We start from the raw sequence: 20890 nt of genomic DNA, 5'->3' as shown, positions 1-20890 counted from the left end.
CTTTCAGCGCTGTCGCACTTTGAGTAATAATTGCGTGGTCATGCAGTACTGTACCCATATTAAATTTTTATCATTTTTTTGTGACATAGAGCTTTATTTTGGTGGTATTTAATCACCTCTGGGTTTTTTATTTTTTCTTAAATCAAAAACACTGAAAATGTAGAAAAAAAAAGTTTTTTCTTAGTTTTTGTTATAAAATTTTGTAAATAAGTGATTTTTCTCCTTCACTGATGTGCGCTAATGAGGCTGCAGTGATGGGCACTGATAGGCTGCACTGATGGACACTGATAGGTGGCAATGATGGGACTGATGAGGAGGCACTGGTAGGTGGCACTGATGGGCATTGCCAGGCATCACTGATGGGCACTGAAAGGCAGCACTCATACATGGCACTGATATATGGCACTGATATGCAGCACTGAAAGGCAGCTCAGATGGGCATTGATATGTGGTATTGATGTGCATTGGTAGGCACTGATATGTGGCATTGATGTGGCACTGATGGGCACTGGCACGAGGCACTGATGGACACTGACAGGTGGCACTGCTGGGGCTACACTGATCATCAGGGCACACTGATCATCAGTGCCCTGATGATCAGTGTACATGCCCCCTCCGCGGAAAGCCGATTACCGGCTCTCCTCTCCTCTCGAGCTGTCAGCATGACAGCTCGAGAGGACAGAAATGCCGATAACCGGCATTTCCCTGTTCGCATGTGATCAGCTGTGATTGGACACAGCTGATCCCATGACCGAATCGACATCTTTGGCTCTTTCCATGATCGGTGATCCGCTGTGTCCGAGGGACACAGCGCACCGCCGTTCGCCGCGCTGCGCGCTCCCTGAGCCGCGCATGCACGGTGAGAATGGGAGGACATCTGACATCCTCCCAGAATGAGAAAACCACCTTACGTCCGTCATATTACTATATGGCGGGCGGGAGGTGGTTAAAGGCTAAGTTCATCTTTGGAACATGTAACATGTTCCAGCTCCCGCCTCCTCTCCCCCAGATCCCTCCCTCCCTGTGACAATGGGAGGGGGATCTTTTTTCCACACCCGCTGTCGCAAATAAAAAAACAGCGTGGTCGTGCGGGGCTCCACCCACACAGCCACATAATTTATTCACAGATTTCTGTGAATGAATGAACTACAAGTACCATCAATAACTGCCTGTTCTTATGGCAGGAAGGTATGGGCAGACAGTGTGCTGAAAGTCTGCAGGATCCAGGCATTGCACCCACGATCTGCTGATCATGGGTGAAATGCTTTAAAAGCTCCAGTGTAAAAAAAATGCGTTACTTTAACTGACAATTGCGCAGTCATGCAACGCTGTACATAAATTAAAAATTTAATTTGTGTCATTTTTTCCCACAAATAGAGCTTTCTTTCGATGGTATTTGATTGTAAAAAGAACAAAAATAGGTAGGCGCTATACCAACCTCACACCCATAATGTACTTACCAGAGTGAAGGTATGACACTTTCACCACGCGCAAACGGATTATGTGAATTTCACACCCGCCAGAGATATAGGCCCCAAAAAAGGTGGTGATGCAGCACATTTGTTATAGTGAAAAAAAAACTTTCAGTAATGGACTCTCCTGGGATATCTGTCCTGGTTAACTCTCCTGGGGTATTAGTAAAGGGCTTTCCTGGGATATCTATCCTAATTGTTACCACAGCTTATATATTGTCCCAATGTGATATTCATATGATTCTTATATATGGCAATAGTGACAAGGTTCCATACACAATGCTCTCCTTCCCATGAAAGGCAATGCTCCACACCGCTCAAATAAATCATGGATGGATTAGATAATCTGAGTGTAATATTTATTGAAATTTTCCATAAAAAACATATGTATATCAACTCACATGTGAAGGTGCCCAGTAGACCTGCACTAGTTTGCATAGCCTGTAAATCCAAAGATATGGCCGGTGTGTGTTCCAAGCCTTGCTGTCGCTGGGCCGGATGTGATGTCACAGGAACCTGGATATGACGGGATCACGCTTTTACGTACGTTTCGCCTGGTGGCGTCTTCAGGAAGTGATGCACCGCCATTACTGGGCAAATTAAATAGAGACAGACCTATTTTTGATTGGGCAAATATAGATATTTAGATATATAGATATAGATATAGATATGGCAAAAAAAGATATAAAAAACTGAATACTGTTAGTACTGTAATTGCAAATAGCTATATTTGCAGATATATCATCTCCAATGTATGGAAAAATGGAGGCTTAATTATTGACATAAACACATTGTAGGAACATCTATAGGTTATCAAAAAAAGGGGTCATTTGCTAAAAATAGATTGAAAATAATTATGGAATGTAGATATTGAAGGTTGATATAGCACCTATTTATTTCTGTTCTTTTTACGTTTTAAGCGTTTTTCACTTTTTCACAATTCACATAGCCGGCTTAGTGCAGGCACCCACTTTTTATTTTTATTCATTTGTTGGTATATGCACATAAAAGCACCACAATATTATTTGATGGTATTTGATCACCTCTGCGTTTTTTTGTTTTCTTTTTGTTTGCTATATGAACAAACAAACCCCACAATTTTGAAAAAAAAAACAATATTTTTGACTTTTTGCTGTAAAACATATCCAATAAAAAAAATCAAATTTCTTCATAAATTTAGGCCAAAATGAATTCAGCTACATGTCTTTCCTTAAAATAAATCCCAATAATTGTATATTAATTGGTTTACATGAAAGTTATATTGTCTACAAATGGCAGTATTTACTGGAATTTCTTTTTTTAAATTTATGTTACCATGTTATACTAGTAATGGCGGCGATCAGCGACTTATAGCGGGACTGCGGCGGGCATTCTGACACTGGGTGGGAACTGACTAACTGCCATTGACATCCCCAGTGACACTAATACAGTGATCAGTGCTAATAAAAAGCACTGACACTGTACTAATGACACTGGGCAGGAAGGGGTTAACACCTGGGGTGAGCACAGGGTTAACAGTGTGCTGTGTGTGTTTTACTTTGTGTGCTGTTTTACTTTGTAGACATGCTGTTTTGTAGATTTCCTTGCTGTTCAGAGATACAAAGCAGCATGTCCATGCTGACAGGAGAGAGACCTGTGTTTACACATGGGTCTCTCCTCTGTGAGCTTTGCCGCCGATCGCCGAGTGCTGGCCGGGAATCGACGGCCAGGACCTCGTGATTGATATCCCCAGCCACCAATAGTGGCTCAGGTAGGGTGGTGTGCGCCCCCCTACCTGGTAATGCAAATCACATATATATAAGTCGTATATGTCGTGCTGCCCTGTAGCAGTACTGCTATAGGGTGGAGGGCAAGTGGTTAACCTACAATTGGTTGCTTTCAGTTTTGAGGTTATAACTTCTCTTTGCCTTATACAGTAGTGTTGAAAAGACCACTCCAGGTAGGTCCACCTTGCCCACACTTCTCCTGGGTGCACAACCACTTGTCACTGAAATATAGGGTTTAATTATTTGATGACCTAATTTTCCAGTAAACTTCAAAAATGCTCTTTTATTTGTACAAATCCATAAAACAAGTACAGGTACTCTTAGTTAGGACAGAGACCTGTTTGGTTGGAGAACATAAAAGGAAACGTATTCAGAAGGTGGGATCACCATCTAAACTTGTTGAGGGAGCTGTTCTGCGGCCCCCTTAAGAGCAGTCCATCACAGATAGCTCAGAAGGTGGTCTGCCCATGTGAAAAAGACCTAACTAATAATTCAGAGCCAATGTCTTTATATAAAATAATAGGCTGTCTCACTGATTATCTTCATCGTATTTTTTTTATCTTTATGCATATGAGCATTTTTGGGCCAACATAGTTCCCCTGTGTTTAGCGCAGCTTAAAGTGTTACTAAACCCAGTAACCCAGGACCCTGCATTCACTATATCTGGTCTCCCACAGTACACAGAACATGGAAATGCAGTTATTTTAGTAATTATAAACTGCTAAACACCTTTTCTCATCAGCAGTTAGAGCAGTCTTTTGTCTTTTTCTGTTGGTGTTCAGCAGAGCACTGGTTAAAGCTTGTAGTAGGAGTTTTCTTTCTGCTCTAGGAGGATGCAAAACCACTGACCTCTGTCTGGACAGTGCTGATTGGCCCTGTGCTGATCACATGCACTCTCCCAAACAAAAAAAAAACCTCTCTAGCAATACACAATAAACTGAGCATGTGCAGAATGGCTACAGTTCAGTGTGTCTTATCAGGAGATAAGACGTGGGCATTTGAACAAGAGGAGGAACAGAGGAGTCAGGATCAAACGGCCTTTTTACAAAATGCAGAGGATTAACTCATTAGGTTCCACAGTGAGTATAACAAGCATGCTGTACTGCATATACAGGCTGATTTTACTGTTGTGGGTTTAGTAACATTTTAAACAGGATTGCAGGGACAATGTTTGTTAAAATGAAGTAAGCTTTAAGCAAATAAATGAAAGTGAGTAGTATTTTCCACGTTTTGATTCCAACAACATACATTTTACAGCACTATAGGCATTCCGTTGGTAGACATTGCTTGAGCTGCATTAAACAAAGCTTGCTTCACAGATGCCTGTATACAGTATACAAGTCCTGATGGACTGAAGTTGAATTTATTTAATGTTGTTTCAAAAATGTTTGCAGCTTATTGTGGGAAGACTGTAAAGAGGCATTCTTGAAGAATACTGAAGCAAAACCTCGGATTGTGTATCACAAAATAGAGGACTGCGACAGTGGCCTAGATTGCATGCAGCAGTTAATAGAACAAGATCAAAATAAATCAAACAAAACCAAGGTAGGAACTGGGACTGGTTTTGCACACTATGGACAGCTTGTGAAATATTCTTATATTTGTGTTTTTTCTTTTTTTTCATGCTCCAGAGAGCATGGGTGTGAAAAGAACAGGAGGCAAGGAAAAATCTCCCCAAATGAGCCACAGATGGAAATAACAATGTAATATACTTTATAAACCAATACCCAGCATCCAAATTGGTACACAATCCAAAAGTCCTTAAACACATTCCGTGAAAATTCATACTATAAGGCCTTCATTCTTCCAAGGTTCTCACCATGAATATTTCAGTGTCCTATTCATATAACACCAAGATGATGATGTGTTCCTCCTTCTCCTTTCATCAAAAATAACTCATGCAAAAAATATATATAAACCGCACAAAGTGCATTAACTTTTTAAATCCAATAAATCAAATATATATTACACTCACATAAAAGTGCTATAATAGTGCCAAAACTTCACCATGTGCCATCACACTCAATCCGTAATTCTTACTCTTACCCTCCAGTTAAAATTCTTTGCATTGTAAAAGGAGATGAATCTTGTGGATTACTCCTTTTATCGTTCTTCCTCATCCATGGTAAATTGCTCTCCAACAAATAAATATCATATAGTGTAGTATTTATCATAGAGCGAACAACAACCGTGCTAATGTGCTCACACTTATCCAAACTTGGTGACCGCCAATCAGTGCACAATTACTTAGGTGACTCACCACTTCACAGCTCATGCACCTTACCAGATAATTTATGAAGCAGGGAATTAAAGTATCTGCTACACTACAGAAGATCCTCTCTCCTGCCGATAATCCGCTCCCACGATGTCACATACAATCAAACCAAAATAGGCAGACCATAGTGTAGCAAATCAAGTAAACAGATTTATTTAATTAACAAAAGCTCTTACAATGTAGTAGTGCATATCAGTGTCTAACATACAGCTCTTTCCTTGGATCTCAACCAAGATGGCTGCCGCTGAACATCTGGTTAGTGTCTGATGTCACAACTGACGCATTTCGTCATTACGACTTTGTCAAAGGATGTACACGTCAGACGTGCGGCTGGCTGTTAAGTAATACACTTCCACCCACACTGGGATCTGAAATCGCCAACTTTCAAAAGGGTTAACTGAAACAAGGTTTAAACCGGTACTGCATCCTTCCATAACATTATAATTACAAATATAAAAACACAATCCTAAACGATGCCTAAATGAATATATACAGAATATTTAATGTATTAATCATACTATGTAGCCCTCTAGTGGTGAATTCATATATTTTACATATATCAGAACATAATCTAATATGGCCCCATAGTGGTGAATATTAGACATCCTCAGTACTAACTATACCAACGTCCTAATCAATATATAGAATGAGTAGATGTAAACACACCCAAGATGTAATTATCGTGGATATATAATATCTCAGTGTGATAACTAAATCCAATGGGTAACCTATAGTCCCCTAATGTGGTTAATCGATATTCCATACGAAGATCCCACACTCATCTGATAAACACGTAACTGCATCAATCTCTCTGTGCGTCATACAGAATGAGGATCATCTAACTCTGAACCAGGACAGCAGATAAATTCCTACAAAATATAATGTTGACAGATGTACAATAGATGTAGATATATACCTAAGCATACAAAGGGGAGAAACAAAGGGATATAATAATCCTATATTACTAAAGAATAACTTATATAATGCTTCTAATTTACACAATGTAACAATGGGTCCTATAAAAATCACACATTGGAAATAAATAAAGGTCAAGTTCAACATTTAACCCCTTGGGTTTCCTGGTATCTAGTTCATAAATCCAGAAGGTCTATTTTTTTGAGATTTCCCTTGTTCAATTAATACCCCTCCAATGGTCCTCTACTTTTTAAATCCCACAGAATTGTAATAGGGATGGATCACAGTTATGGGCCTCTCTAAAATGTTTGGAAAAGCGCTGACCGTTTTTGCCTTTCTTAATGTTAGCCACATGTCCTCTCAATCTAATCTGTAGTTGTCTTGTCGTTCGACCTATATACTGAAATTTACAAGGACACTCCAGCAAGTATGTGACAAATGAGGTAGTACATGTAATACATTTCTTGATGTTGCAGAAAATGCTATAAAATAAGTCCTCAATAATAAATACGTGCAGTCCAAACCCTATAAGTCGAAAATTAGATCAAATCAATTTCTTCTCGACTAATAATGTGTTCAAAAAAATCTTTCAGAAACTTTCCCTGGTAATATTCCTCAAAAAAAGAAAATATCACATAGTGTATTATCTTTTTAAATCAGACAATTATAAATTATAGTGACTTCATTCCAGTGAATACCCAATCACAGTGAGTGAAAAAGTGAACAAAGTAAAAAAACTATGAATCCAAACAGTGAAATACCACTGTGAATGTGAATCACTCTTCAGTGCTCCTACTCAAACAAACACTGTGACACTTCTAAATGCAGTAAGGAATGCATACCCTTACCAATATTCCAAAAAAAAAGACGCTTTTATATCTTTCAAAAAGATAGGTGGGAGACAGTCCTCCTGTGGATCTTTACCCAGTTTAATCCGCCTTCATAATACTATCAGGATCCAAAAGTCTTGAGACTCCATATGTCCCCATCAAACATATAAATGTAAGCATATAAGGGACAAAGTAGTGTGATACCGCCAAGATAAATCATAAAATTGACCCTTAATCAAGGTGCTTACATTTTGCCAACTTGAAAAACGCTTTAAAATACCATACTACAGCTTTGCTGTCCTCCAGGAAGTGACCAGGGAGAATCAGATGGTTTTTCCCTCATCTAAAATGGCCGCCAGTCGACTTCTGGTTCCCGTGTGCATGTTGACGTCACTTCCCCTTGACGCGTTTCGTCATCGACTTAATCATAAGGGTATTTTATTTAGAGAGTGGTTTTTGATTTTATTCTTTTGATGTAGTCTGAGATGTGAAATTTTCTATTTTTCTTGTTTTTATCATAGTAGTTTTGCAAATATTGCATTTCCTACACGGAAAAAAACCTTTTGGATTGAACATCTTATTATTTTTCCTAGGTGGTTAGACAATGCTTTTAACCAGTTTATTATGCAAATTGAATGCTTTTCTATATATAAATTGTGGTTTACTTGGAACCAAAGGACCCAAAATCCTATCCCTTCTTATAATAGGCCAATATTTTCTGATAATAGCCTCCATGTCCCTAAACTGAAATAAATGCATACTTTAGATTTTTACCACCATTCTGCTTATTCTGAATTTTATTCACTCTCTTACCTCCTATATACCCTTTACTCACTTCAAATTGAACTTTTTCTAATTTATCAGGATCATATCCTTTCTCAATGAAACGTGCTTTAATCATCTCAGATTGTGCTATGTAATCTTCCAATCTTGAACAATTTATCCTAATCCGACAAAATTGCCCTTTAAGGACACCACTAATCCAAAGGGGATGATGACAACTTGAAGTCAGAATGTAACCATTACGATCAGTAATTTTGAAGTGAGTTTTAGTAAATAATCTTCCATTCTCATAGAAAATATTAAAATCTAAAATATTCACTGAGTGAGTGTCAGTCGATTTAGAAAATCCTAGGCCATAGGGGTTAGCTTCTATACAAGTAAAGAAATCATTCAACGAATACATACTCTTCTAATCTTCATAACTCTTCCCCATACTACCCAAAATGATAAAATAGAAAAAAACCATGTAGCTAGAATAAAGCCCAAATGTAGCTTTAAAAATGTATATAAAAGTCTGTGCTAAGATCTATTTAAATGCCCCTCTGCATAGTCTGACAGGCCAAGTCCAGGGTGTTAGGGAAGATTTTTTCTATCATTATCTACAGAAGGTGTGTGAACCACCTTTTGAGGGTCACATGAACGACCTAGAGGACATATGTGAGCTTATGAAGTAAAAAAAAAAAAATACAGTAGAGAGAGTAGGGATGATGAACAAAGTACACTAACCCAGGGCTTAAAATTTCAAGTCTAGACCTACTAGCCAGACAAAAACCTTATTCTCCACCAGTTTCCCCACCAAACCTTGCCCAGGTCTGCCTCCAACCCCACCCCAGGCTCGTCCCCCAACCCCGCTTCCAGCCCTGCCCCCAACCACGCCTCCTTAAAGCTTATGAAATTACATTTTTCTTTAGAATAAAGAGTCCAAAATTTACAAAACAGCAATTATAACATAGCTTTAGTATGTCAATTTAAACATAACAGCAATAGCTTAATAGAGTCTAGAGGGCAAGTGGTTAACATAAAACAATGTAACTATAAAATTAAAATAAGTGTCGCCATCAGATTCCTCCTTTACATCAGGTGTCCCCATCATCAGAGTCCCCCTTTACATCAGGTGTCCCCATCATCAGAGTCCCCCTTTACATCAGGTGTCCCCATCATCAGAGTCCCCCTTTACATCAGGTGTCCCCATCATCAGAGTCCCCCTTTACATCAGGTGTCCCCATCATCAGAGTCCCCCTTTACATCAGGTGTCCCCATCATCAGAGTCCCATTTTACATCAGGTGTCCCCATCATCAGAGTCCCCCTTTACATCAGGTGTCCCCATCATCAGAGTCCCCCTTTACATCAGGTGTCCCCATCATCAGAGTCCCCCTTTACATCAGGTGTCCCCATCATCAGAGTCCCCCTTTACATTAGGTGTCCCCATTACAGTCCCCTTTTACATCAGGTGTTCCCATCAGAGTCCCCCTTTACATCAGGTGTTCCCATCAGAGTCCCCCTTTACATCAGGTGTTCCCATCAGAGTCCCCCTTTACATCAGGTGTTCCCATCAGTGTCCCCCTTTACATCAGGTGTTCCCATCAGAGTCCCCCTTTACATCAGGTGTTCCCATCAGAGTCCCCCTTTACATCAGGTGTTCCCATCAGAGTCCCCCTTTACATCAGGTGTTCCCATCAGAGTCCCCCTTTACATCAGTTGTTCCCATCAGAGTCCCCCTTTACATCAGTTGTTCCCATCAGAGTCCCCCTTTACATCAGGTGTTCCCATCAGTGTCCCTCTTTACATCAGGTGTTCCCATCAGAGTCCCCCTTTTATATAAAGTGTCCCCATCAGAGTCCCCCTTTATTGAAGGTGTTCCCATCATTGACCCCCTTTATATAAGGTGTTCCCAACAGAGCCCCCCTTTACATCAGGTGTCCCCATTAATGTAACCTCACCCTTCACCCTTGTACTCACAGATCTTCTTGTGAATGCAGCTTCTCCTTCTTTCCCTCCTGCGGTCATGTGATAAGTCACATGACAAGGGGAGAGAGGAAGGACACTCTGCCTTCACTCCTTAGTGCCAACTGTATTTTGCCCCCTGCAGGCAGGAGGGAGGAGAAAGCCTAGTCCTCCCTCCAGCAAGTGTCAGCAGCTGCTCCCTGTGACAGGAGTGAAACTGCGCTCCCCCCCCCAACTCAACACAGTGCTCAGGGCAGGTTGGTGCTGCTGGTTGCACCCGCACCCCACCCTCCGATGCAGCACTGGGACACACTCGTCCCCATGCTATTTTCACTAGCCAAATGCAAGCAGGCAAGTGGAAATTTCAAGCCCTACACTAACCCATATCTTCCAACCAGCAGTTTCTGTATTGTCTGCACTTTTTAATTTCTTGATTAGCTTCGGATGAACTTTCTGATGTTAGACCCTGCTCAGCTGCAGTATACAGGAGTTTCTACTACAAAGTGTTTTTATACTGTAAATGTTGCGTGTATGTTCCAGATCATTGACCACAGCGGAGATCCTGATGAAGGAGTTTATAAGACTTATTGTCAAGTAGAAAAGATCATAAAACAGGTATATAGGCTCATTGGTTGTGTGTTTTTATGTTTTAGTGTTTTGTTGCACTGTACCCTCTTAATAACATTCATTTTAACCACTTCCAATCCGGACACTTTCACCCCCTTCCTGTCCAGGCCAATTTTCAGCTTTCAGTGCTATCACACTTTGAATGACAATTGCATGGTCATGCAACACTGTACCTATATGAATTTTTTAGCATTTTCTTGAGACCGATAAAACTTTATTTTGATGGTATTTATTTTTTTGGCTATATAAATGAAAAAGTTCAAAACTTTTTTAAAAAAGTGTTTTTCTTATAACATTTTGCAAATAAATAATCTTTCTTAATAAATCTTGTCCAAAATATATTCAGCTATATTTTTAGTAAAAAAAATAACCCAAATTAGTTTATAACCAAAAATTTTATAATTTTTAAAAACATTTTTTACATTTTTATTTTTTTTTTATATTATTTATGGGGTTTTTTTTTAATATACTGTCACCCTAGCAGTACAGTGTCACCATAGTGACACTGTACTACTTGTGGTAAAAAGATTTTTTTTTTTTTTTTTACACTGATTGCTTTTATACCCATAAAGGCTGTAGAATAGCAATCATTTCTTCTCTCTGACTATTCTTGCAGCCATTGAGAAATACTGCGTGAGCTGTGATTGATTGGTCACAGCTTGTCACATGGTACAAGCCTGTTGTGAATAGCCTTGTACCATGTGACCTCTGTGATCATTCACAGATTTCACTAGTAGCAAGCAATGATGTCAGAAGCGACATCTTGCTTACTACTATTCATGTGATCGCTGATTGGCCAATCAGGGATCACATGAACCGGGACCTCACACAGAGGTCCCGCACAGCGATCGGTGTTCCTTCGGACACAGCGGGCGCCGGATCGCGGTGCTGTGCACTCCCAGGGAGCGCGCACAGGCTTAAAGTGCGGGCACCGTTTATGAACGGCAACCCGCTCCTGCACTGCTGCTGTCTGGCCATTTATATACACGGGCTGAACGGGAAGTGGTTAAGTTTCTAAGCCACATTTTTCATGGCTGCACAAAAAAGGTCTAGTTTCATTTTTTTTAATCTATTGTTTTGATAATTCATTTTATATGTAAAGGAAAAACTTTTTTAGTTTTGGATAGGAAGAGGTGGACACACTGACCTCTATTTGTCCTCGTTGTCAGTGAGGGGAAATCCAAAATTGTAGTTGTCACAACAGCAAGATATGCAGAAAAATCTTCCAATGGAGAAATGTTCTGGTGACAACATCTATGACATGAATTCACCGCAGTTTTGGAAGATTTTTTTTTCTCACTTTTTGCTGCGTTTTCAAGACAGGAAGTGAAGGTTAATCTTCCTAGCAGGACACATCACACAAAAATGTAACCTAATAGCGGTTTTTAACCCTTACCTACTCCATCTAAAACTTTAGACTGTAGTGTTACATTATAAGTAGCAGATGTGCCTTCTCTCTGCAGGATTTGTTGGCTGCTGAAATATCAGACCCTGATTCCAAGGATGATACAGCAATCCAGGAAGATGATGATTTTGGAGATGTCCTGTGGGATGTTCATGATGAGCAGGAGCAGATGGAGGCTTTTCAGCATGCTTCTCATTCAATATGTGAGCTCGGGTTTGATAAAGTGAGTTCAGGTTTCTTCGCCTATTTAAATAATCTAAGCTCCCTGGGGAATAACGGAAAGGTCTCTTCTGATTAGAGGTTTGAAGGCCTAGGGAAAATAAGGGAAAATGTGGGGGGAAAATGTTTTTTACATTTTTTTTCCAAAGCCATTTTATTTTTTTTTGGAAATTTAAAAAAAAGGGTATGGAACATGTTCTTTAACAATGATAAATAATATGTCAATGACATGGTATTCAAACTATATAACATGAAGACAGTAATGAAAGATTTCTGAGACTTTATGTAAAGTTTTAATTTATTGCAAGTTCTCTAAGCTTATGACAAGCAAATCCTGGAATACAATTCAAGTAACACTGTACTTCTCAATGCAGTTTTCAAACAAGATAAATATGCATTTCTGCCACTAGGAGCATTACAAGGGAAAGGCTTTAGTTTAGTTTGCTTGTGGGCTCCATCTTGTACCTCCTACAGTTGGGTATTTTGTTCAGATACAGTAGATGATAAACAAAGTACTTCTAAGGCTCAAGGTTTTTTACCTTCATCATTTTATGCATGAAGGTAAAAAACCTTCTGTGTGGAGCGCCCCCCCCCCCCCCCCCCAATCTTTACCTGAGCTCCCTCCCATCCAGCGATGTTTTGGAAAGCCTCTACTGTCTGGGGACTCTCCCTCCTCATTGGCTGAGACTTGCAAATTATTGCAAGTTCCCTAAGCTGATGACAAGCAAATCCTGGAATACAATTCAAGTAACACTGTACTTCTCAATGCAGTTTTAAAACAAGATAAAGATGCATTTCTGCCACTAGGAGCATTGCAGGGGAAAGGCTCTAGTTTAGTTTGCTTGTGGGCTCCATCTTGTACCTTCTACAGTTGAGTATTTTGTTCAGATACAGTAGATGATAAACAGTGCTTCTAAAGGCTCAAGTTTTTTTTATCTTGCATGCATTTTATGTGTGCAGCAGTCCCGTCCCCCCCCAGCCACCCCCAATCCTTACCTGAGCCCCCTCCCATCCAGCGATGTTCTCGAAAGCCTCTGCTGTCTTTCTCCTCATTGGCTGAGACAGCAAAGGGAGCCCATTGGCTCCCACTGCTGTCAATCACAGCTAGTGAGCCAATGAGGAGAGAGAGGAAGGCGGGGCGAGCTTTGGCTCTGTGTCTTATAGACGCATAGAGCAGCAGCTCGGGGATGAGCATGCAGAGATGCCCCCAGCCACAACCCAAACGTTTACACAGAATGGATAGGGATAAGAACACTTGTCAGATTTTTTTTTTTTGCTGTCTGTATCCCCTTTAGGGAGATTCATGCTCTCTATTTGCCCTGTGACCATGATCACTGAAAGGGAAAGTGAAAGAAAATCCCAAAAGAACAGGAATAGAAGGGGAATCATCCAATGGTACACTTGCTCTGGTGACCATGGATTTTTCTCTTTGGATGGATTTTCTCCCACTTCCTGTTGTGGCCATGGGACAGGAACTGAAGGGAAATCTCTTCAATGGGAACCAAATGGCCGCACTCTATCAAAAATGAAAGAAGTTTTGCATTCAGCTCTACTTTAATACATCTCTACCTAGGGAGAAATGATTATTAAACGTTGTGTTTTTAAATTTTTTACTCTAGTCCATGTTTTTAATTCATTTCTTATTAAGTACAATTCTGTCCCGGTGATTTTGATTTTAGAATGGATGTTTCTTCTTTTACTCACAATGTGTAACTGTATATTTTTTATGTCAGTATTATGATCGTTTGAATGATTTGGTGGCTGCTCCAGCTCCTATTCCACCTCTCCTTATAACAGGAGGACCAGGCTCAGGGAAATCTCTTCTCCTATCAAAATGGTATGTCCTTTATTGCCTATGTGCCTGATAGTGTTTTGTAAGTTACATATGATCGTGCAGTACATTTTTGCTCAGGTCCAACCAAAACATTGATGGATGGAATAGGAGGGGGTTAGCTTTTTTGTTGCTGTCTGTAGTCCTGTTGACATTTTCCCTGTGTTCTGTTCAGAGAGGAAATTATGGGAAATTCCTCCAGTAGGGACAAGAACAGACACATTTTTAGTAGAGTTTGTAAAGGTTAGATTCAAGAAATGTATTATCATACTACAATACAAACGTATAGAAGGAAATTAAGTTGTTACCGCTCTTCCCAATGCTAAACATAAGGAAAAGAACAGTAGAGATGAAAACACAGTAAAACTGCATACAAGTAGTAAATAAAACACAAAACACCTCTTGTACCAGCACAGTAGCTAAGTGGTTAGAACTTCAGTCTAGCAGCTCTGTGGTTGTTGGTTCGAATCCCAACCATGGCACCACCTGCCTGGAGTTTGCATGTTCTCCCTGTGCCTGTGTGGGTTTCCTCCGAATACTCTGGTTTCTTCCCACACTCCAAAGACATGCTGGTAGGTTAATTGGATCTTGTCTAAATTGGTCCTTGTATGTGAAGGTATGAATGTGCATTAGGGACTTTAATTTGTAGGCTCCTTAAGGGCAGGGACTGATGTGAATATAATATATATAATATAATAAATATGTAAAGCACTGGATAAATGAACGGTGCTACATAAGTACAATAAATAAATAACTCCATTCCCCAAAAGTAATAAATATTACCTAAAATTAATTAACAGCATATACCAACCAGGGGTGGACTGACCATTTGGAAACTCGGGCACTGTCCGAGGGCCCGGGGTCAGTAGGGGGCCCCATGAGATGCCCCTGGTACCTTTTTCATTGGCTTTTTTTAGTTTGGGCAAGGACACAGGGGCCCCATGATCCCCTATTGCCCGGGGGCCCCATGAGTTGTCAGTCCGCCCCTGATACCAACATACAGTATAGTACCCTCCGAAATAAAATATACAGCATTAGAACTTTGACAGGGTTTTTATCACTGTCCATGCCTTTTATCCCAGTGATAACTGACCCCATATTTGTTATGCAAGTGTCACAGTGACAGGAAGTAAGGGAAAGTTTCTCAAATGGGTTCACAGACAGAAATAAAAACATGCCAGAAATGTTAACTCTTCTATGATCTATCCAAAACAAAAAAGAATCAGGCTGGAGTAAAGCTGTAAACCCCAGTCATAGACTTTTGTATTATAATGTCTGTAAAGGTCTTGTTTTTTAGCCTATAGCTTTTGTATGTTGTATTGTTATAATGCACATCCATGAAAGTTATAATGATCCACTTTTTTAACCTCTTAAGAAGCTAAAATCCTTAGTCCTTTATATTTTTTTCTTTGATTTCATTATTGCTAAATTTGAGATCTGAGACTTAATATGGAATACATATCCAGTCATCTTTAAACTAAGGTCACAGTAGTATACCAAATAAGAACATGTTTTTTTATTCCTTTTTTTTTTTTTTTGCTATACAGAAAAATAACTATTGACTTCTTTTTATAATGCAAAGGTTATAAATTACTGACCCAGATGTAAACTTGTTGTAGTTTAGCATTCTTTTTTTTTAAATGCATCTAACATATTCTTCTGATGCAAGCAGTTTTACAAAATGCCACTGTGTGTGATTTTTGCTTTGTTGTGCTATAATGGTATGTTGTTTTTTTTCTATAGAATCAGTATGAACAATGATCAGGTCAGCAGTTTAAGCTCCCAGTGACTGGCTGTATTTTCTATGTACAGGATTCAGCTTCAGCAGAAGCATTCACCAAACTCTCTGATGTTGTATCACTTTGTTGGAAAACCAATGTCTACCAGCTCAGAGCCAGCACTGATCATAAAAAGACTGACTCTCAAGGTAATATTCTTTTTATCAGCTGGTCATTGTACATGGCAGGAGGTGTGAAAACCATACAAACACACACAACCTATATTCTTGTTATTTATTATGTACCGTATTTGCCGGCGTATAAGACGACTGGGCGTATAAGACGACCCCCCTACTTTTCCTGCTAAAATGTAGTGTTTGGGCTATACTCGCCGTATAAGACTACCCCTCTTCCAGTGCACACCAGTGGGAGGAATAGTGCCCCATCATCGGTGTCAGTGGGAGGAATAGTGCCCCATCATTGGTATCAGTGGGGGGAATAGTGCCCCATCATTGGTATCAGTGGGTGGAATAGTGCCCCATCATTGGTATCAGTGGGGGGAATAGTGTCCCATCATTAGTATCAATGGGAGGAATAGTGCCCCATCATTGGTATCAGTGGGGGGAATAGTGCCCCATCATTGGTATCAGTGGGGGGAATAGTGTCCCATCATTAGTATCAGTGGGGGGAATGGTGCCCCATCATTGGTGTCGGTAGGAGGAATAGTGTCCCAACATTGGTGTCAGTGGGAGGAATGGTGTCCCATCATTGGTGTCAGTGGGGGGTGGAATAGTGCCCCATCGTTGGTGTCAGTGGGGGGTGGAATAGTGCCCCATCATTGGTGTCAGTGGGGGTGGAATAGTGCCCCATCGTTGGTGTCAGTGGGGGGTGGAATAGTGCCCCATCGTTGGTGTCAGTGGGGGGGGAATAGTGCCCCATCGTTGGTGTCAGTGGGGGGGAGGAATAGTGCCCCATCATTGGTGTCAGTGGGGGTGGAATAGTGCCCCATCATTGGTGTCAGTGGGGGGTGGAATAGTGCCCCATCGTTGGTGTCAGTGGGGGGGGGGAATAGTGCCCCATCGTTGGTGTCAGTGGGGGGGAGGAATAGTGCCCCATCATTGGTGTCAGTGGGAGGAATAGTGCCCCATCATAGGTATCAGCGGGAGGAATAGTGCCCCATCATTGGTATCAGTGGGAGGAATAGTGCCCCATCATTGGTATCAGTGACACCAATGATGGGGCACTATTCCTCCCACTGACACTTGCTGACTCTGTTCTCGTATGGTGCTGCTGCAGCCAGCATATGTGGTTGCAGCAGCACCTCTACACTGACCACTTACCTGCTGGTCCTGCACTCGATTTTCGCGCGGCCGCTCGGCTCCACCCTCTCGCCGGTGATTGGCCGCCTGTGTGCCTTTCCTGAGCTACAGTTCTGGCGGCCAATCGCTGGTGAGGAGGCGGAGCCGAGCAGCCGCGCGAACATCCAGTGGCCGAACTGAAGGCGCAGCCGCGCTTCCTGGACCGGATCGTCGTGGGACCGGAACCAGGTAAGAAATAGCCCCTGCCCACCCCTGTACTTAGTGTCCCTTCCGTTAGGGGAAGGGGGGGGCGGCGGCGGCACCGCGCCGCCCCCCTAAAAAGTGTCATGTCATGTTATACCGGCGTATAAGACGACCCCCGACTTTTGAGAAGATTTTTAAGGGGTAAAAAGTCGTCTTATACGCCGGCAAATACGGTATGTCAATTTTTATTTATTTATTTTTTATATTGAAAGAAAAAAAACCTATTTTTTAACGGCGATTAGTTTACTTGACCTGCATTGGATGCTTCTATCATGTCACATGTGCTTGCATTAGTAGTAGAGAAATTTAATCTGATCTGACCAAGCTTCTTGTCTGCTGTTTACTTTTAATTTCTAAGAACCTGCAAACGGTGATTCCTGTACTGACTCTTCATCCTGAAACTTGTTGTTCAGAAGGCAGGTTCTGTGAAATGAGTGACACAGCAGTGCCTACCCACAGCGCATAGTGAATATGTGTCACAATAAAAAGAAAGTAAATGTGTTGGGATCTTCACAAAGTAATTTACAATCTTCAGGATCGTCCAGATTAATAAAATAAGAGTATAAAGAATTGAAATTCATTGTGAATAAGAGTATAATGATTTTAAACGTTGACTATAGGTGCAGTTAAATGGTTTCTTGGAGGTTATTTTACATTCTATGCACTACATATCACTGCATAAACATTTATTCATGTTCTGAGTGCTGCCTGTCTGCTGGGCATCTCTTTCCACAACATCCTGGATTCCCTGCATTCTTTGCAGCTTCTCTTCAGCTGTTTACTTTCAGTTTCTAAGGACGACATAACCAATGGTACCTTGCTGCCAGCAAACTGTGATTCCTGTACTCACTCCACCTCCTGAAACCCCTCCTCTCAGAATATCTATGGTTCAGAAGGCAGGCTCTGTGAAATATGCTGTGCCCTGGGTTTCCTGTCCATTTGGTTTTATAAAAGCATCCTAGAAAATGGTATTGGCTATTTTGCTGCTGGAAGTTTTTATCTATAAGCATCAGGACATGCTGGCTTACATCGCTAACATCGGTTGCTAGAACACAGGCAGCCGTCCATGTCCATTGGCAACAACAGTAGATACTCCCATTAGCTGCAACAATAGATACTCCCATTAGCAGACAATGTAGATACCCACATTAGAAGCATAAGTAGATACTCCCATTAGCAACAATAGATACTCCAATTAGAAGCAACAATAGATACTCCCATTATCAATAACAGTAGATACTCCAATTAGAAGCAACATTAGATACTCCCATTAGCTGTAGTAGATACTCCCATTGGTAGCAACAGTACATGCTCCCATTAGTAACAAACCGTAGGTACTCCCATATGCAATAAATAATAGATTCTCCCATAAACAACAACAGTAGATATTCCCATTAGCAGCAACAATAAATACTCCCATTAGAAGCAGCAATAAATACTCCCATTAGCAGCAACAAACAGTAGATACTCCCACTATCAACAAATAGTAGGTACTCCCATTTCCAGCAACTATAGAGACCATCTACCTCCCTCTTAGTACACATAACAGTGATTTTAATTATCTGTCATCAGGACAGTGAAGAGTCATGAAATCCACAGTAGAGAACACCTCACGTACAGATCATCAAGACAGAAGGGGAGATTCCAAAGCAGGGAAACGGGAGACTGAGATCAGATATCAATATGCACGTTTGAGGCTGCAGCCATAGAGAAGAAATGCTGGATAATGCTGCTGCAGCCAGATCACTTGCCCTACTGCTGTTAAAAATCAGTGGCTCATTCTCTGCAGTTAGATCTGTATGTGTGTGTGTATCTGTGTGTGTGTATATATATATATAATATATATATATATATATATATATATATATATATTTATTCAGTTTTGTTAATAATAGCAGTGTGTTTAATATATTTTGAGCTCCACTCACTTTTTTATATATTAGCTGTTATTTCCATACACGCAAATGCATTGGGAGCAATTTGGAGTCTATTCCAAATCAAAACATGAAAAAAGTGTTTCAAATTTGTTCACGTTCCCAAAAGTGAAGAAAAAGGAATATTGAGCTTTAAAAAAAAAATAGCAGTATCTGCATTTTTCTTTACAAACTCAAACATACTGTTTAAACTGAAAAATGGTGGATGATTTAGCTTTCCTGCGAATCACTGAACTAGTATTTAGTTGTATAACTTGTTTCTGAGAACTGCTTCACATCTGTGTTGCATAGAGTTGACCAACTTCTGGCACCTGTGAACAGGTATTCTAGCCCAGGACGATTGCACTACATTTCACAATTCCTCTGCATTTCTTGGTTTTAACTCAGAAACAGAATTTTTGATGTCACCCCACAAATTTTCTATTGGATTAAGGTCTGGGGATTGGGCTGACCACTCCATAAAAGTAATCTTGTTGGTCTGGAAGATGCTGCTTGCTTACTGGTGTGGTTGAGGTTGTAGTCTTGTTGGAACACCCATTTCAAGGGCATTTCCTCTTTGGCATAAGGCAACATAACCTCTTCAAGTATTTTGATGTATTTAAACTGATCCATGATCCCTGGTATGCGATAAATAGGCCCAACACCATATTATAAGATATCCTCATATCATGATGCTTGCACCACCATGCTTTACTGTCTTCACAGTGTACTGTGGCTTGAATTCAGTGTTTGGCGGCCCCTAGACCCAAAAAGAACAATCTTACTTTCACCAGTCCACAAAATGTTGTGCCATTTCTCTTTAGGACAGTTACTATGTTGTTTGGCAAATTGTAACGTCCTCAGGATGTAATTTTTTCAACAATGGGACTTTACGGGGGCTTCTTGCCGATAGCTTGGCTTCACATAGTCGTCTTCTAATTGTTACAGTACTCACAGCTAAGTTTAGACCTTTGATCACCCTGGAGCTGATCATTGGCTGAGTCTTTGCCATTTTGGCTATTTTTTGATCCATTCTAATGGTAGTTTTCTGTTTTTCTTCCACGTCTTTCTGGTTTTGGTTTGCATTTTAAAGCATTTGCGAGCATTTTAGCTGAGCAACCAATCAGTTTCTGCACTTCTTTATATGTATTCCCCTCTCCAATTAACTTTTTAATCAAAGTACCCTGTACTTCTGAACAATGTCTGCAGTTACCTATTTTACTCAGATTTCCAGAGATACATGCACTATATCCAGCGTGTACAACATTTGCTGCCTTCATCCTTACATAAGGCCCACCTGTTTGACACCTGTTTTTTCACAGACCGAATGACTAATTGAACACACTGCTATTATTTTAAACATGCCCCTTTCAATTAATGATTCAATTACACAGAATCAGCAGCATGCATGTCATGACTGTTGGATCTGTTGGTTTTCTATTACTCTACTACACCTGCTAGTAAATTATTTGCCATGTAGAAATATAATTTATACCAAAAACAGTGATTGATCAGGTTAGGGATGTTGAACCGCTATTATTTTAAACACAACAGTGTGTGTGTATACAGTTGTGTTCAAAATAATAGCAGTCAGACATCACTAACCTGATCAATCACTGTTTTTGGTAG

At 40.4% G+C, this 20890-nt stretch overlaps 1 protein-coding gene across 1 annotated transcript in view; it reads left to right on the top strand.

Annotated features, from left to right (window-relative positions):
• The window catches only part of NPHP3 (nephrocystin 3), a 125446-nt gene that overhangs the window by 40049 nt on the left and 64507 nt on the right, over positions 1-20890 (top strand). Inside the window, exons 8-12 of the mRNA XM_089672535.1 lie at positions 4633-4783; positions 10527-10601; positions 12077-12241; positions 13971-14074; positions 15881-15995. Of these exons, the coding sequence (XP_089528661.1) occupies positions 4633-4783; positions 10527-10601; positions 12077-12241; positions 13971-14074; positions 15881-15995 (610 nt within the window). The remainder of the gene's footprint in view (positions 1-4632; positions 4784-10526; positions 10602-12076; positions 12242-13970; positions 14075-15880; positions 15996-20890) is intronic.

The sequence above is a fragment of the Staurois parvus genome, unplaced genomic scaffold, assembly GCF_062004578.1.
Source record: "Staurois parvus isolate SC_StPar_1 unplaced genomic scaffold, SC_StPar_1.0 ptg000130l, whole genome shotgun sequence".
NCBI classification, from domain to species: Eukaryota; Metazoa; Chordata; class Amphibia; order Anura; family Ranidae; genus Staurois; species Staurois parvus.
Note: the sequence above shows the minus strand (reverse complement) of the source record. Positions and strands in the feature narration are given on the sequence as shown.